The sequence below is a fragment of the Mesoplodon mirus genome (assembly GCF_964341445.2).
Source record: "Mesoplodon mirus genome assembly, chromosome: 13".
Lineage (NCBI taxonomy): Eukaryota > Metazoa > Chordata > Mammalia > Artiodactyla > Ziphiidae > Mesoplodon > Mesoplodon mirus.
The window spans coordinates 41,492,623-41,518,215 of record NC_138989.1 but is presented as its reverse complement, the minus strand read 5'-3'; the positions used below and the strand labels follow the sequence as shown (position 1 = coordinate 41,518,215).

The window sequence follows — 25,593 nt, the reverse complement described above, 5'->3', positions numbered from 1 at the left end:
ACAGCCACCCCCCCGACCTCTGCAGGAGACCCTCCAACACTAGCAGTAGGTCTGGTTCAGTCTCCTATGGGCTCACTACTCCTTCCCCCTGGGTCCTGATGCGCACACTGCTTTGTGTGTGCCCTCCAAGAGTGGCGTCTCTGGTTCCCCCAGTCCTGTCAAAGTCCTGCAATCAAATCCTGTGAGCGGGCTTCCCTGGTGGCGCAGTGGTTGAGAGTCCACCTGCCAATGCAGGGGACATGGGTTCGTGCCCTGGTCCGGGAGGATCCCACATGCCACAGAGCGGCTGGGCCCGTGGGCCATGGCTGCTGGGCCTGCACATCCGGAGCCTGTGCTCCACAGCAGGGGAGGCCGCGGCGGTAGGGGGCCCGCATACCGCAAAAACAAAAACAAACAAAAAAATCCTGTGAGCCTTCAAAGTCAGATCCTCTGGGAATTCCTCCTGTTTCCAGACCCCCAGATTGGGAAGCCTGACGTGGGGCTCAGAACCTTCACTCCAGTGGGTGGACTTCTGTGGTATAATTCTTCTCCAGTTTGTGAGTCACCCACCCAGCTGTTATGGGATTTGATTTTATTGTGATTGCACCCCTCCTACCATCTCATTGTGGCTTCTCCTTTGTCTTTGGATGTGGGGTATCTTTGTGGAGAGTTCCAGTGTCTTCCTGTCGATGACTGTTCAGCAGGTAGTTGTGATCCTGGTGCTCTTGTGAGAGCGAGTGAGCGTACGTCCTTCTACTCTGCCATCTTCACAAGGACTCTTATGTCTCACTCTTTATCTAACAGATACACTTATTAACTAATTCATGGTTTGTGTTAGGCCCATTTCATAGTCTTTAGCTTTGGTTTGTGACCTAACAAAACATACGGGAATATCTGCTTCTTCACTGTACTTCCAAGCTAAGGAGAATAACGCAGAAATCTTTGTTACAACATGAATCTTTCGACCTTCCTTCCTTCCTTCCTCTCCCCCTCCCCCTCCCCTTCCCTCTCTTCCTTCTTTTTCCCCATCTCAATAGAGAGTAACTCTCTCACTTATGTTACTCTTGACTGACAGGAAACAGACAGAAGGAACTAGAAATGCGTAGAACTCAGGGGTAAGCCAGTAACATCCTGGCTTCAGCGTATAGTGTCTAGATGTGCCGGTGGATCCAGAATGATGCCCGAGAGAGATGTAGGTAAGGAACACCGTGAGCTATTAGTTTCCATACATAAGCATGGCATCGCCTGTTTAGTAAGCCACACACTTAGGATATGCATGGAGTCCCAGTTTCTTCCCAAATACTCCATTTAGTACCATATCAGGGAATGATTCAGGCACTTGAAGAAGTATAATTAGCTATAGGTAGAATAGAATTAAGGAATCAGTCTTTGTTTCTGAATAATTATGATACCATACAGCAGAGCCTCTAGCCCAGTCACCACAGGGTTTCAGGTGACAGTTGAACCAAATCAGTGGGTAATTGCCATGGGGAGAAAGCATCAGCATTCAGCCATGAATGCCTTCTATGCCGTAAGTTGTATAATCATGGGTGTTCCTTGCAGATTGACAGCTCCGCCCAATGTGCTTTACCAAGGATGGTGTTCCTAGCACTTCTGCAGAATCATGAGATATGGGGAATTTAATTTTCCATTACCGACAGGCACTGCATGTCAGCTAAGGCTCTGCTTTCCAGAAGGGAGAGGAGCGCTTTCACAAGGGCAACAGACCTAAATAGTATGTACTTAGTTGATTAGGAAACAGGGGATGATGTGGACTGGAATAAAGTCAGGCTTTGTCTTGTCAGGGAGCAAAGGAGTGACCAGATGGCATGGAAATATACATAGTTCTTTGTACATCAGTAAGGGATCTAAAGAGACAATAACTTTTGCTTTGCATAATTGATGACTTAAGTTGTTGTAGTTAAGAGGGAGGAAACTTTTTAAAATGAGAGTTTGGTGGGACAGTGTAGTACTGGATTCAGGAACTCTGGACTCTGGTTGGCCGTGACCAAAACACTTTGCCAGGGTGGACGTGTCAGTGAATATCTCTAGTCTCAATTTTCTCATCTTTTCAACAAGTCCATAGTTAATGAGATTGTCTCCAAAGCCCCTTCTAACCTTTATCAAACATTCCAGCATTTAGCCAGATATCAATATATACATTCACCCTGTCCTTTTACCTACACATTCCTAGTTTATTGCTTCTCGATTTTACATGAAAAAAACCCCCACAATGTTCTGGTATCTTTGAAAATGTTTGAGCCAACAAATACAGTTTGGAGAGGGAGATATTTATTAGAATATTTCTTAGTAAAAGAATAATGGCAAATTGTGGTCAGCCAGCTCTCTCGTGCCTTCGCAGTCATGTTTCCATATCACTTTTCAGATTTCTTTGAGCATTGGGAGTGTTATGTGCTTTTGGAGGGATGTTAATCACCTTACAGTAGTTTTATGTCATCCTCTATTTTCCTTCAAGCATAAAAAGCTTTATCTAAAACAGAGTGTGGAAGAAGAAACTGTACCTAGATTCATACCCTGTACGTTTATTTTTCATTTAAGTGTGTTGTTGCACTTTTTAAAATATATTTTGACACCTTATCATTGTAACCCACTGTTCTCTTTAATTGCTTATTGTTATTAGTTATATAGTAGCAACGTAGTTGGCTTCTTGAGCCACTTGGCTGTAAAGAAATTCATTTATCATTATTGCTGTTGGAGCTACAGAAAATTGCCAGCATTCCATCCAGAGATGAATGTTTTCGAGCTCACATCCAGTAGAATTTTGAACACGGGTCAAATCCTTAAGTGTTTTCTTTCTGCTGCTACCCTTTGGTTTTGCTAGTCTCTGCATTGAGGATCTTCATTTTCTCTTCTCTTTTGTTTTCAGTCCTTGATTTGCTGCCCTTTCAGTGAAGTTTATATATTATTTTCAGCACTCCATTTAGTGGCCTGTCCAAATAGTTCGCTTTATTTTCTCCTCATATACCCAACTGTACATTTTCCTTCTTAGAATTTCTTTTACAATGCAAATAACATTCCTGCCTTTACAACTTTGTTATATGCACATTTTATTTTATCATTTGATAGTTTTTTTATTGACATATAGTTGATTTAATATATATATATATATATATATATACTTTTTTTAGGTATTTGAAAAGAAAATCCATTTAGAGAGCCATCATCTGATAGTCTAGAATAACATAAATTCCAGGTTAATTAATATTTTAAAATAAAAAAAGTATCTTCTTTTAAATCATTAATGCAGATTGGACATTGCCTTAGGCCTCACCTTTCAATGAAAGTGGTCATTATGCCTTTAAGAGTAAATTTAACCCCCTTCTATTCACACTATAAATAATCAGATGTATTGAGATTCCCAAATCAGGCAGCTGCCAGTGTAGTGAATGAATGTATGACGTACATATGCAAACCTGGGGATGTGTACTTTCACACACCCAGCTACTTCCGATATCTGTAGGTTCTTTAAAGCCGGGCTTAATTTAGAATTCATGACCCCGCAGCTGCGTGTGCCACAGAACAGCCAGGCCAGAGAGCTCTCTGCCTCCTGGAAACATGACATTAAATTCACACTAGTTAAGCCAACTTAAATTGAGCCTCCTTGAACCTTCCTAAATAAAACTAGTGGCCTTAATTACAATTGGGCAATTTAAAGGTTATGGAGCTCTAACTGGTACTGCAGTATATCACTTTAATAATGCACAGGAAAATTTCTCTAAGGGGTGGCATGGTCTGATTAGAAGAATTCAAGTTTCACAGCACAGTTCCAATAAACTGTTTTTAGAAATCTTACTGCATTTATTGCGCCATTACCTTTTTTTTTTATTCTTCAAGGCCAAGTTTCTAAGGTCACACCAATAGAACAATAACAATATGAGTCATTTGCAAATAACGTGCAGTATTGTGATTTTTGCGTTGCTGCTTAGGACTTTCTTAGTATTGCTATAGACAAAGTGAAAGGGCCTGGATAAGGTCAGTCCCTTGGAAATCTGAGGGCTTCTGGCCCCCTTTATACCCTCATGCTCCATTGCAGATTTGGCCTATGTTCTGGTGTTGAATCCTGATTCTAAACACCACGGTTTAGGGGAAAAGATGTCATCTTTGCCATAAGTCATCAAAAATATGTTTCTTAGGAAATGTCTGGCTAGTTTCTTGTCTTAAACCTGTAGGCACTAAAAACCCCATGGTTGTTGGAATCTGTAATACCTACCGAAGCTGGTAAACCTCATTCCATTTCTTTTGTTTGATTTGGGGGGTTCTGTTTGTTTTGTTTTTAAATCATCAGCAATAGCAACCTATGCCTTCTAGCAAGAATAGACAGATTTTCGGTGTTGAGAGACTTTCTCCTTCAGATAACTAGTGGCTTTATGCCAAGAAGAAGATTTTTAAAAAAAAAAAAGAAAAAAAGGCCCTGACCTTTGCCATCAACTCAGCACAGGAACACAGAAACACACCTGATGAGAGCTGTGTCCAGGGCAGGGCTGGAGTTGCTAGCCTACTGCTGTGTGGAATTCATATTAATGGTTGCACCATCTCAGTTCTCCAGGATGTTTTCCCAATAGATTGAACTTTAAAGCAGGTTACGTTTAGTCTATACTGCATGAACTCTTTCAATTTTACCAATTTCTGTGGTTTTTTGGTACAGTACTTGAAGGTAAATATACCTGTACTTCCGCCAGTGTCGAAAGTCCCAGATGTGAGGGCATTAACAGGTATTTAATATCAAATAAAAGAAATTTCAAGCAAATAGGGTAATAAATGCATACATCTGATTTAGTGAAAAAGAATAGAGCTTTGTAATATAAGAATGCATAACTATTAAAAATTGCTTAAAACATGAACTGCACATCATGGATGTATGCTATAGAGACTTCTCTGTGAGTTGAGACAAATAAAAGGTAATTATCCCTTCTTTCATATGGTTCTCTTATTTTGGTATCTCAGAAATAAAATGCATAATAACATTTTTTCTCTTGAAATAATGGATAAGTTTGACTGATCAGTTTCCTGCCAGAGATAAGTTGGCAAATAAGATAGTTATTTTGTTAATACTTCATTTGCCAGAACATTTTAATCTTATTTTAAAAAATAATGAAGACAAGCAGCATAAGGTAAATTTGGCTAGTCCAAACTTGTCACATGCAAAGGCTTTAGTGTACAAGGGAATGGAACAAAGTCTTAAAACTCAATTGATAAATAATAAACATTGTTTTGGTGTTAGTCTTGGCAGTTTGTTCTGGTGAAATTAGATGTAGGACCAGCAAAGCATATATTTCCCATAGATTCAGTATTTATTGAGTCTCAACTTTGAGCCATATACTATTGTAGGTACTTGGCAAACATCAATACACAAAACAGGCAAATGTCCTTGCCCTCCTGGAATGGGCCTTGTAGCGTGAATTGTTGAGTAACCCCAAATTTAGTTCTTGACACTCTCTTGGTATGAAGATGTCTGGGGCTGGCCCCTGCCTCTCTCTAACAGGTGAGTCAAGAGCTGAAATGTATGACTGAATTGTGAAATTGGGAGCATGCAGTTTCCAATCCTATTGTATGTCTAATTATTATGTGAAGTGGAACTGAATATTTTTATACTGTCTTGTGCACCCACAAACTTTCTGTCAAGGCAGAGAACAGAGCAGCACTAAAGATCGGGTGACAAAAACTTTGTAAAAGAGAAAGCGTTGCTTTCATTAATTCAAGTGAACATATATAAGGAGGAAATGGACTGTTCAAATAAACTGGACCTCTTTCCATGGAACACAATGGCATATAGTGAAATCAAAGCTTTATACAGGAGCTATTTTTTGAAAGCAACCCTAACTTCTAAACAGAACTAGAGATTGTATTTCAGGCTTAGTTGGTCTCCATCCTCACTCCCACCCCATCCCCACTCTTGCTTCTTCAGAGTTAGCAACATTTTTACTAAGAAACATGTACTACTTTCTTCTTTTCTTGGTTAAGAATGTTTTTTCTTGGGGAATGGGGTGAGAGGAGCTCAAAGTGATTTTATCGGTGCCTTACCAAAAACTGATGTTTATTTGTTTTTTTGCGGTACGCGGGCCTCTCACTGTTGTGGCCTCTCCCGTTGCGGAGCACAGGCTCTGGACGCGCAGGCTCAGGGGCCATGGCTCACGGGCCCAGCCTCTCCGCGGCATGTGGGGTCTTCCCGGACCGGGGCACGAACCCGTGTCCCGTGCATCGGCAGGCGGACTCTCAACCACTGCGCCACCAGGGAAGCCCTATTTGTTTGTTTTAATAAAAACATTTGAACCCCAGATGTTTGCCTTTAAAGCTACTTGCCAGCACTGTATGATACACACTCTGAGACTTCAGCTATGGGTCCATGTTTAGATGAGAAAAGTGAAGAAAAGGATGCAGACCTGGAGGTGCCTACATACTGGTCAAGTTTAGTCTGCATCCTTAGCCCTGATTCCAAACTTGAGCCAAAATATCGCTGCGGAGTCCCTACAGGTGGAGGAAAGCCACCTTTTCAGTGGGTTGTTTGTTTTATTGTTTATTGTTTGAACAGCTTTCCAATGTTTTCTCGTATGTGAGAATATTCTAATAACTGCTACCCAACTGCTAACACAACTGATAATAATAGCCAAGGAATTGGACAATATTGCATCTCAGAGCATCTAAAATCCCACTGCCTGCCTCTCCCATCCCAACCCACCTGGACCGCCTGCTAGTTTCCAAGCTGCTGATGTTTATGGGGCTCTAGGCAGCCCCTGGGCTCTTTAAAATCTGCTGGGTACAATGCAGCCTACCCCAGCTGAATCATTTCCTGCTCCAGCCCTGCTGATAATGAGAAGTTCAAGACAGGAAATAACAGTGTCAGTATCAGTGGTTCTGCTTATAAAGTCCAAAAACATCATTGTCTTTAGACCACTGGCCAAAAGCAGGTAGTAACTGAGTTCAGTGCAGACCTGCACCTTGTAGGTCTCCTTGAAGTAAGATTCTGGCTGAAGCATAGGGGATGTTTATCATTTTGCTTTTCTTGACATACCTAAGGGTTAGACATTTTGTGTGTGGATAGACAAAGCTGAGGTACCCAATCCTCATTTACTCTTGGGATTCCCAGTGCCCTTCCTGTCTTATTGGGAGTCTTATGCTTATATCTCGTACTTCTCTCTTATGTGGCATAGAAATACTGACAGTGCCAGGCATTCTCATATTGCCACTGAGAAAAATCCAAGAAAGTGCTGTGACAGTCTTCAGGCAACATTCATTTTCATGCTGAATTGTTCAGAAAGATAGGGCCGAACTTTTTTTTTTTTTTTTTTTGCGGTACACGGGCCTCTCACTGCTGTGGCCTCTCCCGTTGCGGAGCACAGGCTCTGGACGCGCAGGCTCAGCGGCCATGGCTCACGGGCCCATCCGCTCCGCAGCATGTGGGATCTTCGCGGACTGGGGCACGAACCCGTGTCCCCTGCATCGGCAGGCAGACTCTCAACCACTGCGCCACCAGGGAAGCCCAGGGCAGAACTTTTTAACTAGTGTGAGGAAAAGGTTCACACAATATTCAGTATTTTCAAATGCTCCCTTACTTTGGGGACTTAATGACTAATCTAGTGGCCGACTTTGAGGGCTGAGTAATATTCCCCATTGCCAAATTAGCACTTCAGTGTGTTTGTGTTACAGTTGTGAAATATGTGCTGTATATAACACAACAAGTTACAGTGGCCTGAGCACTATGAGCTTAGAAAGATGTGAAGGCTGTGTGCATGGTAAATTGCAGTACAGTCTGCCTGTTTTTCTACTCCTGGTTTCTAGGGTGAGCCAACGTAGCCAAGGGGTGAGTTTTGTCATGTACGGCTTTTCTTTGTTACTCCTCAAACCCCTAGCTTATAAATGTGTGCTTGGAAATTAACTCAGGGAAGAGGAGAAGCAAAGTAAAGGGTTGGGGCTTGGGAATTGGTTTAGGGCATAGTTTTCTTGGATTTAAAAATATATATAAGGATACAGTGGTACATACATTCTAACTGGAAAAATTGCAACTGCAGGGCATTTGATTCCTCTGTTTGGATTCTGAGGGCAGAGTTTACTCTCACTCAGTTCAGAGCTTTTAAGTATGGCCCCTGCCACGTGATGATGCACCAGGAGGGGTTTCTAGCTTTGGACTTTAGCCTATAGATTTATGCAGTGGAAGAGGCTGGAGGACCCTTCTGGCCAGTCTCATGGGTAAGTAAGAGAAGGAGTTCTACTTATAAACCGTTACAAATTGGTCCTTAGTAATGGCTGCAGTGTTGATCAGATGATATTAGGAGTCCCCCAGTGATTCCTTGGATAACAGCTACATGTAAGTCAACCACTGAACATTTGCTTGTAGCTGCTCGAGATTTTTGTTTTTACTGAAGGAAAAGGAGTATAAACATGAGGCACACAGTCTAGAGGCTGCTTAAAAGGTTTCTCTTGTTTAAAGCTTATATTGAAATGTCAGTGTCTTGTGTTCAGCTAACAGTTGCCGTGTTGGAGCTTATAATGTGGGTTGTACTTGAGCACCCAAATGGTAACTATTATTTTTTCTGTTACAAAAGTGCCTGATTAATAGTTGTGTTCACCCAGGTTTTATAAATTGGAGAGAGAGAAATTATCATTCCCCTTTGAACTGGCCTTAGACAAACAGATTTTATTCTTGTAGCACATGATTATAGTAAATGATTATCACGTTCCTTTCTAAGGCAATGAGGTTGTATTGCAATTATGTATTCAGATTCTTTCCTTTGCAACATTTAATATTAGAGTAAATATTTACGTTAGCATCAATCTCTTCTATGTAGACTTGATTCCTGTTTACATTTATGTTCACACTTAAACGAAGATTAACAAATAGAAATAATTATTTTAGCTGAAATTTATATACATGTGACATTATTTCTCACTTATACCCAAACCATCTTTAGTCATGCTTTAAAGTGTTCTCACTTATACCCAAACCATCTTTGGTCATGCTTTAAAGTGGTTGACCAGGACAGGAAGTTGCTGGCTGCCAACACATTCTCAGTGGTAATAGCTTCACTGTTGCCTTTCCTGACATTGGACCCACAGTGCTGCAGCATGCTTGGTCCCCTGCACCAGGATACAAGAGAGAGGGGTTTTCTGTTTGTTCTGGAAAGGTATGGGTTTATATTGAAAGCTCCATATTCTTCTCATTCAATGGGTTAATACACACTGTGATGTTTCTCTCTCTCTTTCCATGTGCTAGTTTCTGCTTTCACATGTATTTGGCTAGAATACTTTTCAGTCTAATGTTCAGAATTGGAGTTTTTCTGTACTTCATAATATTGCTCATGTTCTGTCTAACTTTCGGCATTCAAAATTTCAGTGTTGTGATCGATCTTTATTAGTAGGGTATAGAAAAGATAGTGTTTTTCTATTCTTTAATTTTCAAAGTAACCTATAAAGGTAAATTATGCTTATTGTAGAAAATCTGAAGAAGATAGATAAGCAAAAAAGAGGAAGAAAAATCTGGAAGTTTCTTCCATAGATGCCACCTATAACTCTTAATAAAAAATAGGGCTGCACTAGCCTATTATATTCTTAATGGAATACTGTAATGGTTATTAAATCAGTTGACTCAGAATCTCTTTTTAATAAATGAATCAGACTGTATTATTATCCAATTACTGTCAGTTGCTACCTCTCCAGAGAGCAGAAATGGTTACTTTGATTGAATTTTTTAAACTCTTGGCACCTTTAGGAAACAAGGTGAGAGTTGTGGCTTCCTGGGTCAAGTCCTTGAGTCTAAGGCTTAACTTGACCTGAAGCTGGAGGTGTTGCTACTGCACCTCATGAACATGGACGTTTAATGGAAACCATGGTTACTCTGTACTGTTCTTGAGGACCTATCAGATAGGAAGAAAGAAGGAGGGAAGCTCAGGTTTTAAAGGAAACAGAGCTTAACTGAGCTTGACCCCCCAGGACTAAGGGTGTTTTCGAAATTCTTTGAAAATTAAGACACTGCCCTTTGCCACACAATGCAAATATAGAAGGAATGATAGCTGAGTTAGAGACTAAGTATAAACTTTCGAAATTCTTATTATAAATAAGTTTCATTAGTTTGCCATTATTTTCTATCCCCCCCTACTTCAATTTTTAAAAGTACAAAATAAATTCTATTAACCAGCTGTAACCATGTTTTGGGTCCCCCCCTCTCTCTCATTCATTATCATTTGACCCAGTGGTGATAAGTAAGTGTGAACATGGGAAAATGAGCAGAGAAGTTAACAACAGTGAGAGAAATGGGTGGGTCTGTCCATTGTCTAGGTTGGAGCATCCTGGCTTTTGCTTATCTATCATTTGCTGTGTAATAATTCAGATATATTTTCTGTCCTACTCAAATAACTAGGACAAGTTATTTGTTGGAAAAGACCTCTACGTAACTTAGAAATAAAAGGCAGATGGAACGTCCAACATTTTTTTCAATATTACAATGTGCTTTTAAACTATAAAGAGTTCTGAAAGTGCTGGGTGCTACTGTTATTATCATCGCTGTCGGTGCCCTCACAAAGCATGGAATTCACGGAAAAGAAGTCTGCCCTAATAATGCATAAATACTTTATAAGCGTGTGTCACCTTTTTGTGAATTCACTGGACTAAATTTTGATTATTTAACATTTTGTGATGGAACTTCTCTGTTCTTTGGATAGGGAATAAATAAAAATCGATGAGGACATTTTCCTTATACTCATATAAATATATCTTATTTATTTTCCCTTCTATTATTTTTCCAAACAAAATACTCATAGTCAAGAAAGATAACAAAACATTGAAGATCACATTAACGTGCATAATTTACGTTATGTTCATGTGATAGTCAATCATTATCCCCAAGAAAACCCACCAGGCCTATATATGTTCCTTGACAAACATTGCAAGTTTAAGAATTCTGGAACATATGTGTATAACTTCTCACACCCACAGACCACATCTTCATTCTTGTGCAAAGCACATAATTTAAAGTTGAAACTAGAACTCTTAGGAACCTTCTTACTATCACAATAAAGGTATACAGCACTGAGGAAATAGAAAATATTTAAATTTGGCAAGTATTTCTGATGATTAACTTACTGACCCAATTCCCGACAATAAATACTGTTTCTTATATTATTCAATATCCAAAATTTAGAAAATTTTTGGTGCTTTTAGGATTAAAAAAAAAGAGAGAGAGAAAGGAACAGATGAAAAACCTTTGATCTTATATAATCCCTAAAGCTTTTTGTATAACCCCTAGTCATGTCAGTATGCACAATTAAACTCCTTCTTACATAGTTATAATCAAGGAATTTACTGTGCCACCCAAATACAGAGTAGGTTTTTATCTCCTGTGAAATGTAGACAGTACTGGGTGGCTTAATTAGTGCTTTGCTTCTCTTTTTACAAATTCCAATCCTCTGCTTCTAAAGACTCATACTTGCGTGAGAAGAAAGATTAGGAATACAAATAGAGTGATTTTACTCCTAGTTAGCTAATAATAATTCACTTTGTAATTGGGCCTTTGTGTTGCCAGCAATATCAACTGGTGAAGGACTTCTGCATGCATGTGGTGTTGAGTAAAAGGAAATCACTTGGAGTGTAGACTCGTTACCCCTACAGTGTAAATATGTCTTTCATTCCCTAGACCTGGACTATCTGACACAGATGGTCCTTAGTAGCATTTCTAATCTTTGCAAATAAGAGAAGATAAAAGTATAACTTGATAACATTTCAGGTTAAACTGAAGCCTCCTAGCCCTTACTTTTCCTAATGAGAGTCTTGGGAATAGCTGGTGTATGCCACAGTATGTCTGCTAAGATCATGGACCCTGAGGCCAGGCTGCCTAGGTTTAAGTTCTGGTTCCACCAGGTATTGCTCCTATGACTCAGAGCAAAATTAGTTCAACTCTCTGGGTGTCACTTTCCTCATCTGTAAAATGGGAATAATAGTAGTTGTTGTTAAATTCGATGAATTCATGTCTGCAAGCACTTAGAACAACAGTGTCTGGAACAACAGTAAGCACCAAAGAAGTGTTAAGTTGTTTGTTCTAGTGTTATGGGTCTTCATTTCTTATAACTGCAAATTGAAACAAGTTAGAATAACCCTTAAATGTATAATTTCATAAACATTTTAATGAGGAAAACAACATAAAATAATGTTTTCTGTCTATAACACAAACTTTTCATTTTATATAGCAATTGTTATTACATTAAAATATTTTTCTACCTGTTCCTGAGATATCAAAGAAAACTCCAGGACTAGTCAAAAGTGAGCCTGGAGCTCATGAAAGTGCCTTTGGAGAAAGACAGGCAGAGTCTAGATCTGAGGGTAAAACTGAAACTGTCTTACAAAATAAAGGGAGCAATGAACTGAGAAGATATGGGGGACTGGGAGTTTCAAGCAAGAAAAAAGAGCATTTATAAAACACTATGAGCATTAATAATATTTCAAAATTGCCAGAAAATCTTGGAAGTAGAAAAAGGAAGTCTTCAATGGGAAAACCACTAAAAACCTTATGGTTAGCAATAGAAACCTCTAGAACCTTCTAGATAAACCAGAGGAGAGGCCTGGGGAGAAGCTGTTCATTTTTCTATGGTTCCTTTATTTCAGGACTTTGGAAATACACAGCCCATAAAATCTTGCTAGTTAGAGAAAAGGAGATGCCTCGTTATTGACACACCAATTTTACTTTTAAAAGCTTAATAAAATACATTACCCCAAGATAAAACCTGCCTTGTGGTTATCGTTCGATTTTTAAATCGATTTTAAATTCGATTTTAAATTCAATGTTTCCAATTGATATAAATTCATAAATAATGTGAAGTAACCATATATACTACTACACATTTATATTTGGGGCTGGAAAGAGTTTAATGTATGCAGTTATAGTTAACTCACTAGTCTGTCAAAGATGTGATAGGTGTCAACTTTTCTGCTCACGCACTTCCCTTAACAGATGAAGGACTGAACCATGAGTGCAAACTCTGCAGCCAGACCTTCGACTCCCCTGCCAAACTCCAGTGCCACCTGATCGAGCACAGCTTTGAAGGGATGGGCGGTACCTTCAAGTGTCCCGTCTGCTTTACAGGTAGGAAGATTATTTCTGGAAAACTCTGGAGAGTTTCTCAGCCACATCCTGTCTTTCCTACCAGGGCATACTTCCCACTGCTATGGCCTTTTACAGATCTGACTTCAGTTCAATTTGGGAAGAAGACGTTTGATTTCTGCTGATTAGCATTATCGATTGCCACCTACTTTAGAGGCTCAAACGGTCAGGAAGGTTAGCTGTCAGGATGAACAAATGGCATTTCAGGTTCTCTCAGAAGTTTGCACTTTTCCATTTGTAAAATGACATCCATGTTTCATTCACTTTTCTCCTCTCGGTGTTAAAAGGTTAGCAAGGCAAAGGTGGCTTTTTCATCATAAGACATGGGACTAAAAGAAGTACAGCCGTGTTGTCAACACGTCTGTTATTTAAACGTGGAGAATTTTATAACATTCCCCCTATGAAATATAAAGGCATAATTAAAACCCTCCCCCAATTCTTTGAACTAGAAAACAGATTAAATGAACACATGAGATGAGGCCTTTATTTCCTATGTCACTGGATTTTTAAAATAGAAGTTGATATAAGTTTATACTTTTAAGGAGAAACTTTTATGAGATGTTGTGGCATTATAGTTTTCGGCGGCAGCAGCAAAAAAAAAGAAGAAAGAAAGAAACAATGCAAATCAGAAACTATCATTTGAAGCCCATAGGGGTTGAAGTATGATCACACACGTTTCTGCTGCTCCTGCGACAATGACCAAGTTATTTTGGAAAATCCTTCGTGATAATTTTGCCTGTGTCTTGGACTCATTGGTCAAACCCCTCAAGGCTATGTTTCCTCCTTATTTGTCAGAAAAAGCAAAACAAAACGAAAACACCTCCTCTCAAAAGTGACTTCCTGGTTTGCGGTGTAAAATTCCGAAGCATTGGTGTTAACCGTCACTGCATTCAGCCTGTAGATTTCTGTCCTGTAATAAAATTAAAAGAGAGGCCATGTTCCTACACAGTTAGCTCAAGTAGTACCAGACTATGCCGGTGGGTCTGCCTTTACCATTGGCCTGTGAGGCTCCTTCATTCAATAATCCCATCAGCCACTCCTTATTTTGGAACTATTTTTTGATTCCTCCAAATTTGTATTTAGAAAATATGTATATTATGTTTTCACCATAACGTAGTATTTGTCTTAATACAATGAGTCAGGAGTCTGGGTTCTTTATAAAAGCTCCTAGTAAGTCTTCATAAGGAGGACTGGGTCATAGATCTCCTCATGATTAAGGCCCCTAATAAAACAGCCCTTTCATGTTGTGGCCAGGAGCCTCGTAAAATGTGCTAAGTTAGATAGAGATTTGTTGCAGATCAGTATGAAAACCCCATTTCTTTTGGTTGATGTAGGTAAGAGACAAAAATGCATTAATCATGAACGGTCTGCCTTTCCTGTGCTGACAGACCTGAACTGTTTTGGTGTATCTTGAAGTAATTTTAGAAAAAGCAATTTAAAAAAAAACAACCTTCCAATATAAGGCATGTTGGGGGGAAGAAGAAATCTGAGCAGTTTTTTAAGGTAATGAGAAATATGATTAAAATGTATGACTCACAAGAACAATATTCTAATATTTTAGGTTGGCTGGCAATTAGAATAATTTTAATGATTAGAGTCAAAGTCAAATGCCAGCATCTTTAATAAATCCTTTGCCTGCCTATACAGATTAATATTGTAGATGCAAACTTTTTTAGGTCACAGTGCACCAGGCATCCATCAGAAGTCGTTCTGCCAACCCAAACACTGCCTCTGGCATATACAATTTAATTATTAATAGTATGTCTCCTAGGTAAACTGTTACACAGTCTTAGGGCCTTGTTTTGTAGTCATTAAAATTGAACATGTTTATATTATTGAAACCCTTGCATTCAATGTATAGGCTGAGTTGATCTTAAAGTATCCAAAGAGAATTTACCTGCCGTTCTGTTTCACATTTATAGACAGTGCCCCAGAGTAGCTGTGGGATATAATTTTTAGCATTAACACATTTAAATAGAGAACTGTTTGGTAGCTATGACTTTAGGCAAACACAATAAACAGGGTTTTGGCATCTATGATTTCTTAACCTATGGGTTGCTGAGAAATAAGAATCATTTCTGTTCAGACAGTGCTGTGCATTTGACAATTTTCGTTTTAAAAGATTTATGGGGGGCAGGGCCTTGATAAACCTTTCCTTTGGAGCTGTTTGGGTTCAGTTAGGTGCTCGGTAGAGTGCATCTTAACAAAAGCCAGAGACCCAACCATGAGCACGTGTGACTCAGCTCTCCCCAGGCCCCTGGCAGTGGTCACACCCAGAAGGTATGCCATTCATTCTGCTCCGTCTGCAGCTGTTCACAGGGAGTCATGGACGGAGGGCATTTCGGAATGAAAATAACCCCAAGTTCACTCTTCTTTTATCATTTCAGTGTTTGTTCAAGCAAACAAGTTGCAGCAGCATATTTTCTCTGCCCATGGACAAGAAGATAAGATCTATGACTGCACACAATGTCCACAGAAGTTTTTCTTCCAAACAGAGCTGCAGGTAATACCCCCATGAGGAGGACTGGCATTGAACTCAGTTGCTCTTCTTATAGGAAACAAGGGCATTTTAAATCTGGATTCACAGTATCACTCACCCTGGGCCACCATGATGCTTTGTGTGTACTGGGGCAAAGGGAAAATTAGAGGCTGGATTAACAGACACCAAAGTAATTTTGCCTCTGGCTGCTGTCAATCATAAAAAGAACTAGAACAGACCTATAATTGGATCTTCTGACCCAGTGTGATAGACTTAGGGGTCAGGTTTATTGGACTGTAGGATCATTCACCTCACTTGTCAGGGCCCATTCTCCCAAACCCTGTTTTATTCATGTTCTGTTCCCACTGGGCTACAAGCTGGATGGATGTCCAGGTTATTGTTGTCCTGAGGGGCTTAAAATCGGAAGGGAGAAGGGAAGAGAAGAAAGAAGCTATACACTTATCCACTGTGTTTCTTCTACGTAACAGAATAGAATAATTATTAGTGACAGCCTTATAGTTGCAAATTTTGCACCCAAAGACTTTTTAGCCTTGAATGTCCCACTTGCTAGATGTGTGACCTTGCACTGGTCCAAAATGTTTCAGAACCTCGGGTGTGAAGAAATAATAGACAGATGTAACACTCACAGGGCTGTTGTTAGGTAAAAATGAAATAACGGGTCTGAATGTAGGGTATAAACTCTAAAATATAATAGAAATGTTTGGTCAGTTTGATTATTCTTAGCAATCGACTAGTGTCAGTCAGAGACCTGGATCCTAACCCAGAAATGTCCCTTACTGTAAAAAGAAAATAAGTCTATTTTTCCCCCTCTTACTTCATCTGTAAAATGGGTCTAATATATATCTTCATTTTTCAGATGGAATGATATAAGAGTAACATGCCTTTGTTAAATCTTGTTGGTGCCCTTGGAGGAGAATGGATTAGAATTCAAAGTTATTTGATTATTGTGAGCATTATTATTATCAGTAAAGTTATTTAGACTAAAATAGGGTGGGGATGATTTTTTTTTCTTTGGTACTGAATTCCCTAAACAACCAGAAGAGGGTCTGATGTGATTGATGTGGTTGAGGCAGGACTAAGGGACCCAAAGCCCCGCCCACTCCTTCATCTCCCATCCCACGCTGTGGACCCTGGGGCAGCTTTGGACCTCCTTGGGCTCTGAGGAAGCCATATTTATGTGAATTTTGTATCAAAATAAGGAATTTACAGTTTACCATCTCAGCTTTCATCCTACCAGTGAACAAATAGCAAATAAGGACATCAGATAAAATATATATGAAAGAATAGGTGATGCTATTTAAGTGTTATAATGTGTCAATGCACCAATGTTAAAGTTGCTCTATTACTTTTCACCACTTCAAAAAAGAATTCTACTCTGTCACGTCTGTTTGTGAATTGAATATAGAAGATAGACCAAGTTAGACTATTGTTTAAAAGTATACTTCATGAAAGTAACCTTAATTTCTATTGGAAAATATAGTATTCTTATTGCAGTAGGTATGGAAGGATAAGTCCTTTGAGTTTGTAAGATTGTAAAGGATATGGCTAGTACACCTAAATGATGCTGTTAATTAGTATTTAAACTGTGAAGCAGAATTCACAGTAGCTTAAAATCAGAGTTGTAGAGATTCTGTAGAGACTGGCTTCTTATCTAATGTTCCTGGAAAAAAGTTTGCAACAAATCCACTTTCGTACTATATTAGTAGGTTCTAATGCTACTGACCTGCTGGTCACTTCAATGTCTTTCATTAAAAGAACCCCACACTCCAGCAGTGGTGGCCTGTGCCCCGTTGGCGAGCAGACAAAACTAAGCAGTTAAGCATGTCCTTCAGGACTCCAGGTTTCTTTTATGGCGTATTTTAGGGTTTCATGGAATGTACAGTATTCTCTCTTTCCATTACCGTATAGACCAGGGGTTCTCCACCTCTTTGATCTCAGGATGCCTTGACACAAATTATTGACGACCACAGAGGGCTTTGATTTATGTGGGTTACTATCTGTTGATGTCTTCCATATTAGAAATCAAAATTGAGAAATGTTTTAAATGCAAAAATACACAAATAAACAATTCTACTAGCTGTTGGAGAAATTATATCTTCCAATGTCAAGTAGCCCCTAGAAGATGCCACTGTTAATGAGAGTATAAAGGGCAAACATTGTCTTAATGTTATTATGAAACTAGTCTTGACCTAACAGACTCCCTGAGAGGATCTAGGAGACCCCCGGAGGTCCCCCGGCCATACTATGAACTGCTGGTATAGAAGACATAGTACCAAACACAAAACTGTTTCTGCATCTTTAAGACCTTATGAGGTCAAACATCTCTCAAAACATTTCTGACTCATTCATTCAAATTGTGATCTGGGCCAAAATAAGACTTCTTTCATAATCCAAAGCTGTAGCCTTATTTTTCCAATCCCACAACTCAGAATCATACATATTTGGCCTTGATGTGAATACTCAGGCTTAAAATGTACATCATTCCTTTGATAAGAACAGTATTTATAGTTAATATGTGATAATCATTACAGCTAATATCCACAGTCATTGAAATATCTATGTAGGTCTGTTTTCTAAAATCCCTAGTAAAAACAATGGCTTTTAGTTTCAATACATTAAGAAAAATGGATCAGAGTTAACTTTACTTCTTCTAGTTTTGAGACCTTTCTGATTTTTATGATTTGAACTTAGAGGTTCACAGTCCTGTGCGTTTGTCTTCATTACTCACATCACTTTATACCCGTGCTTAGAGGATGGAATTAATATGACTTTTATGTATTGATTTATTTCCTGCATAGAAAGTGGTCGGGGTAGGTATACAAAAAATACAGTTTTGTGCATGTCTAGAATAAGGGGGGAAATCAAGTGAAATTAAGGTGACAATAGAAAATAAGATCGGTAACCAAAATAATAACAGAGTAGAAAAATGAAGCCCCTTTACCAGCCCACTGTAGTTCATGCCTCGGTATGAAAATTAATGCAGATTTTGAAATTGATCCATGTCATACCACCTAAACTCATCTACTTTTTTATGCCACTAAAGTTCAGAAAGAAGGACCTTTCACAAGAGACATTTTATAAACCAAATGCCCAAGAACTGGAGATGGGAGCTTTGAAAGCATATCGTTTATTTGGCTCTTATATCAGAGTGAGACTAATAGGGTAGGTTTAGGGTGAGCGTTCAGAATTGCCCAGGAACATCACTGTGGTGTATCTTTTAATGGTGCATAAACGATTTCATGACCATAATAAGTCATTTACATTTCTTTCACTGTTTATACCCAGTTAAAAACACAAAAACATCTTTTTAAGGATAGAAGTGCTTTGTTGGATATAAAATTACACACACACACACACACACAGACACAGACATACACAGAGATTTGTTATTTTCATTAACCTCACAGTACTATTCAAATAATTCCTCAGAATTCAAATAATTGAATTCCAATAGTTCAAATTATTTGAATTCAAATAATTCAATAATTGAATCAGAATTCAATAATTCAAATAATTCAAATAATTCCTCATAATACACTGTCCATCTTCAGGAATCAAGGACTTAGGCATTATCCTTTGACATCACAGACCACAGTTCCTTTTAGAATTAAGCAAGAGGAAACCTCTGTTTCTATGGGACACTCCATCTAGGACTTGCCAGTGTGAGAGCTATTGTCTTTGCATGACCTCTAGACCTTTCTGACCAGAAGTTCTAAATGCCAGTCCAGGGATGTGTAATGTGTAATTCCTGGCAGGATATCATCTTTTTCTTCTGGTAGAGTTTTCCCCCCGTTCTTGCAAGGAATTTTAATGTACTTCAAAGGCCACCTAGCAAGCTGGTAGGGAAGATGTGCTTTGGAATAAGAGTGCATTATTTGAACTAAGTGAACACTTTGTTATTTTTAAAGCAAATGAATATGTTGAGTGTTTCACATGTTTTCCTAATAGACCTCAAAACTTTTTCTGCAGAACTTAAGGAAGCTGCTTTGAGAGAAGGATAGTATGGTCCAAGAATAATATCCTACAATGCATATTTGTATCCGAAGTGGTTTACACAGGTGTGGGCAAGTGGTGTGTTTGTAAAACTTCTGTTGAGTAGGCCATTTTCTTTCAATACAGTAATTACTGTTTAATTGGTGCCTCTAGAAAAACTACAATTCAGTGGCAGTGATCAAATCATCCTCTTCCAATGTGTCCCCATAGAGAGTTCTCTGAGGCATCATGTTGTGAATTTAATGGACATAGAGGGAATTCCAGTGGTGGGAAGAGGGGGAATTGGCCTAGATGAACTTGAGGCTCTGAGATTCTGGTATTAAGTTCTTTTTGAGTCAAAGATTATTTTGATGCTTGGCCTCCCTTCATTAATTCATGGATGCACATACAAATAAAGTAGTGATTTGACATTCTGAGGGATACGCCAAAACTTTCAGCTATCACTAAAGTTTAAATATGTAATGGTCTCTACAGCTGTTTGATTTTCTTCTCAGATCACTTTCCCACCAAATCAGCCTCATTTTGATGCATATTTTTCACACCACAGCATCACTGTTGCTCAAGTTTTATGGTCACATTTCTGAAAGAAAAATGAATTACTGCATATGGAAAGGGACATACAGGACAACAGTACAGCATTGAAATGTGGCTGCTGTGTGGCTGACTGGGTCATTCACTAACTTAGCTCCTTACCTAAACTAGCCTTTTAATAATTGTTATATAAATTTGTGTCTCAGAGTATTAAGTAATACATGCTGAGGCATTGAAGAATCCTTGTTGGGAATCCCCTGGCAGTCCAGTGGTTAAGACTCCACACTTCCACTACAGGGGGCACGGGTTTGATCCCTGGTCAGGGAACTAAGATCCTGCAAGCCGCATGGTGAGGCCAAAAATAAAAATAAGAGGTTGAATGTATTAAAAAAAAAAAAAAGTGAGCCTTTAAAAAAAAGAGTCCTTGTTAATGGCCAAACCACAGATACCATACTATAGACTGCTATCATCCCTATACCGTTCTGAGGTAAGAAAATATATTCATTAATTTAAAATATTTATAAAAATATAATTTTATCATTTTCAATTTACCATGGCCCCAAGCTCTCTGACATATCAAAAATAATTAGAAATATATGATATTTACAGTCTACTAGAAAAGATTTACATATGATTAACTATCATATGAGGTAATATGTGATCAATTGTTCTAAGTATCCCAAGAGAAAATGTTTATTCTCCAGCTGGAGGAATCAAGAAAGCCATCATGTGGGAAGCATTCAAGCTGGTTTTGAAGGATGGATATGCTTCCGGTATCTGTGGATGTGAGAGAGTTAGCCATCCATAAAATCTCAAATAGTTAATGGTTATTTTCAAAATAGTTTTCATGGGTTCTTTTTTAATTTGTTTTATTTTGCTTTGATTTCTACATAGTCAGCTTAGTACAAGGGAAAGGGCATGAAGTGCAGAGAACAATCACCAGAGTTTGATTTTGGTCACTGACGCTCACAAGAGATGGACTCTGAGCTTCCATTTTATCATCTGTAAAATGGGCATGTAGGAGACAACAAAGCATCCTGCCCAACCCCCAGGGTCCTGGTGAGAGCGCAGTGGAGTAGCCGATGTTGAGCCGTCAGTGCAGAGTGTGGAACAGGGAAGCACTGGGTGAGCTCTGCTTCCCGGACCCCCTCCCTCTCCCTAATGCTGACCTCAGTAAACAAAATCAAGATCCATCATTACTTGGAAATAAAATCTTTATCCCGGACGTGTCAGATGTTTCCTTAGTTCTCTGTTCTAGTTCACTGGAAAAATTTCCCAATTAATCATACCTTGACATAGTTTCATGTTAATTGGCTTCCAGGTAGAAATTCTTATTTTTAAACATTCATCTTTTTCAAAGGATTAAAGAGTCTTGAGCTTCTTTTTAGTTCTGGTCTTTCTTTTTAGCACATAACTGTAAAACTAAACATTGAAGTTTGCTTTCAGAAATGTATTTCAAAAGAAGCTAACCCTGCTTCCCCCCGACCCCGCCTCTGAAATTAAAGGTGAGTGGCCAAAACAAAGTTTTATCTTGCCCCTCCACATAAGACAAGGTAGGATCGGAGTGTAGTGTGGGGAAAGGTTTGTTTTAGTTTTAGCTTGTTTTCATATTTTCCTTGGAGTCAGGCTGAAATTCTCTTTTGCAAACAAGAGGAGTGGAAAAGTGTGTCTTACTGCTGCTCACAGCGCATCTATAAGAAGTGCCTCTAGGGCTGCCCTAGTGGCACAGTGGTTGAGAGTCCGCCTGCCGATGCAGGGGACGTGGGTTCATGCCCCGGTCCGGGAAGATCCCACATGCCGCAGAGCAGCTGGGCTCGTGAACCATGGCCGCTGAGCCTGTGTGTCCGGAGCCTGTGCTCCGCAACGGGAGAGGCCACAACAGTGAGAAGCCCGCGTACTGCAAAAAAAAAAAAGAACTGCTTCTAAAACTATTTGCCCCTCATAACTCATCTTCTTCTCACAACTTTTCTATATTTTTCAATTGTTTTGTTTTTATTTCTAACAGAGCTTGAAATTTCTTTCATGATCCCCACTCCAACTGTAAGACTCCAAACCCTGTCCTGCCTTGTCTCTTATCATGTGGTCTCCCTTTGGGACCCTCAGATTGGAACGGTTTGCCCATCACCATGTCTGGGCCTGCCATAGCCGGGTTCCATATTGACAGTCATGTGGTGGGGTTGCTTTCTGCCTCTTCCTAGGTGGTCTGTGCCCCATACCTTAGTTCTCCACTGCCACCCATCCACTGGACCTCTGTGTATCTCCTGTTCTTGGGGCTGAATTCGCAGTCCTTAAACGCGTCGTACAGACTCAGAGGGCTGCAGGAGTATAAATTGTATCAAAGGGAACATGTGGCTCTGGAACTGGTCCGCTTCTGCTCCACCTCATTTCTCTGCTTTGTGGACCTTCAGGGCTTTTGAAGTAAACTGGTGCTACGGCAGCTTCCACTTAATTTGCTCAGTGGTTAAACGGATCTATCTCTTTTATTTGATCAGATCTCTGGGAACCAAATCGTTTGCATTGATTGATTGATTGGATCTATGTTTTCACCATTACTTGTGATCACTTTCAGCTGTTAATATTGGATAATTCAATCAGGAATGATTGGCCTTACCACTGAAGGCAGAAAGTTAATCATACAGGACAAAGAAATAGGGCACGGCTCACCTCGGTTTGACTGTTAGTCTCTCTCTCTCTCTCAGCCCCTTCCTCCCCCCTTGCACCTTCTCTCTTCCTAACATGTAAGCAGTAGTAAAAAAAACCTATCAAAGCTGCCCTTTTTCTTGAGCAAAGAAGGGAGTTTAAAATTTTATAGCATTCATAATGCATCTAAAGGTGAGGTAGCTTTATTTTGCTTTTTAACAAAACTGCACCTAGAAATTAAGCAAGCATACCGAAATATAAGCACGATTATCACAATGAAGTCATTAGGACTTCATGAGTAAATGAGTTTTCACTTACCCGTTTTGTACCAATAAGTCCCTAATCCGTGTGTGCATGCTTGGGGGCACAAACTGGGCTCACCTTTTTCTAGATTTGGCCCTCACTGCTTCACCATGTGTCCTACCAGTCACATTTTCAAGAGTCAAGTGGGTAATAGGACCGAAGGAGGGGCAACAGAGGTATTTGCAATAAGCGAAAACCACTGTATTTACATTGAATCATTTCTACGGCACCCCAGCTCAGTTTTTAAAAACTCTCCATCCATTAATTTCTTAATGTTCATATCGATGCCTGGTTTTCACTATTAAGAGGTGGAGCACCACCTCCCCGTTCTAGGACTCATTCCCTTCTCCAACAGCCCTGTTGTTAGCGATCTGCCATTACATTATTTTTTTGTCTGGCCCAGAGTTGACGACAGATGGCCATCTCCGAACTGCCATCAGTGCGACCTTATGGAGCATTCAGCTAGTGTGTACTGAAGAGCACCGCGGCCAGTGCTGCAGCTCCCTCCCCTCCCCCACCCCCTGGAAATGTTCATCACCTCTGCCACATTCCACTTTGGCTGGGCTCTGCTGGCCCTGCCGGCTCCTGTGTCACCAAGACAGCCTGCTACCACAGCACCGGAAGATCTGCCTCTGTTAGGAGCGAGAAACTGCGGGCACAGTCGTCCTGCAAAGACAGCACTCTGACTCAGCACCTTTGCAGGCAGATCCTTGGGTGAGAGCTGGACCTCCACATTTCTAGAACATTCCGCAATCCAGGGAGGCGCGTTGAAGTCCCCCGTGTGTTCCTGTTTTAGATGTTTGCTCTACACGTGGATCCGTCTCCTCACATTAGCAGAGACACAATGCCAGGAATAGACTCTTTGTGTTTACAGATTTCGATCGGACTCTTGGAAAGCACCGCTTCCGTATCCACCTGCTGTGGCAGTTAGAGTTAGAGAGAAGGTAGTCATGGGCTTCAATGCTCAGGCCCCTGAAATGGGCAGAGAATCCACTCCAGCATCCTCTGACCCGTCCATGGGGCAATCCCTTGGCCAGCCGCATGAAGTGAGCTGTTGCTGCACATTTGGAGAAAGATTGATAGTTTGTTCTTCACTGAGTTTGCTAAGGCCAGGCGGCTTCATAGCCACGCGTGTATTTTCAGAGGAATTCACATTTGTATCCTTTATTGTTATATTTGCGGCGAATCTACAGCTCATAACAGGCTCTGCCCCGCAGCTATGGAGGAGTGAGTTCCCCTCATTGGGGAGAGAGCGGTGTTCTGTGAAAGCCCGAGATGTGGCAGGTGAGATGAATAGTGCTTAAAAGCGGTGCTCGCGGTACTGTCATCTAGAACAGCAACTCCGAAGCTTTAAACGGGAGTGAAAGGCAGGGTAAACGAGTCCTTTCAAAGTGGCGAAATTTTAAACTGCCTAAAATAACCGGCCTTCTTCATTGATAACTTCATCGAGGGAGGGAGGGAGGGTATGGGGGAGGTCACTGCGCAGGAAACCGCTTTCCCGTAAGAGGAGGGCAAAGTATGCAAAGGGGAGGCTTTTCCCTTGTACCCAGCGTGTCTGGGAGGCTGGCATCTTTCTTGCGTGCCCTCCTTTTGCTTTGATGCGGCCCCTCAGATGGCAGAAGACCATCTCTCGCCGGAAACCCGAATCGCCCACAGAAGGTTTCCTTTTTCACTTTGCCAAAACTTAGTTTTATAATTATCTGACTTACACCACTGGGCACATCTGCTAAGTTTGTGTGCCTTCTAGACAAATAAAAGGCTACTGTGATACTATTAAATATCAGCAGTATGCTTAGCTGTGCTTGGAGTTTATAAGGGTGAAAGGTGATTGTGCAGGAAAATAGAACAGTCTATTTGCCGTGAGCCAGGCACTAAGGCCTCATCCCCATACTCAGTTATAATTCATGACAGAACTGGTGGGAAGCCCTCATCCCTCTGTGGAGTTAATGCATCTCCACTGAAGCCTGCTGTGAGCACCCTGCATCCCTGCCCACCATCTGTGCCTGCACTTGCAAGCCCTCTCCCTCTCTCTCTCTCTCTCTCTCTCTCTCTGTTACTCACTCTTTCCTGAGATCTCTTGGTATTGATATTGTCAGGCGACTAACTGCTTTGTAGAAGTGGCTCTCCAAAACGGGCTTGTCGTTTAACTAGGGGAAGAGCTGGAAGGAACGCGTTACAGTGTTGTTAAATGTCTCATTTAGAAAATGTCGATTAGAAAATGGGCAGGGAAGCAGCAATGGCCTTAAACCAATCGCAGACTCTGGGAGCCAAGGATGCCCTGCCAATCACCGATTGGTACGAGGCACCTGTGGTCCGTGGTGAGAGGCCAGGGATGCAACACAAGGTGGACATTATGATTCAGGTTAATCCTGTTCTGAACCAGAGTTCAGGGTCTGGAGTCGAATCTGAGAAATGTTTGCCCACTCCGTCCAGGGGCTTGGACCAGCTGGTGGCGTGAGCACCAACCCAGTCGCCACAGACTGGCCCCTCTGTGATGTGGTGCTACCCACTCTGGGAACCAGAGCCGGTTGCCTCAGGGCTA

At 40.4% G+C, this 25,593-nt stretch overlaps 1 protein-coding gene across 5 annotated transcripts in view; it reads left to right on the top strand.

Annotated features, from left to right (window-relative positions):
• The window catches only part of ZNF521 (zinc finger protein 521), a 292,592-nt gene that overhangs the window by 249,825 nt on the left and 17,174 nt on the right, over positions 1-25,593 (top strand). For 4 of the 5 annotated variants that reach the window (XM_082639963.1, XM_082639966.1, XM_082639962.1 and 1 more), the window contains 2 exons: positions 12,935-13,066; positions 15,472-15,587. In XM_082639963.1, coding sequence (XP_082496089.1) covers positions 12,935-13,066; positions 15,472-15,587 — 248 coding nt within the window. Of the gene's footprint in view, positions 1-12,934; positions 13,067-15,471; positions 15,588-23,454; positions 24,467-25,593 lie in introns of those variants that run through there. The other variant, XM_082639964.1, reaches the window with a different exon arrangement.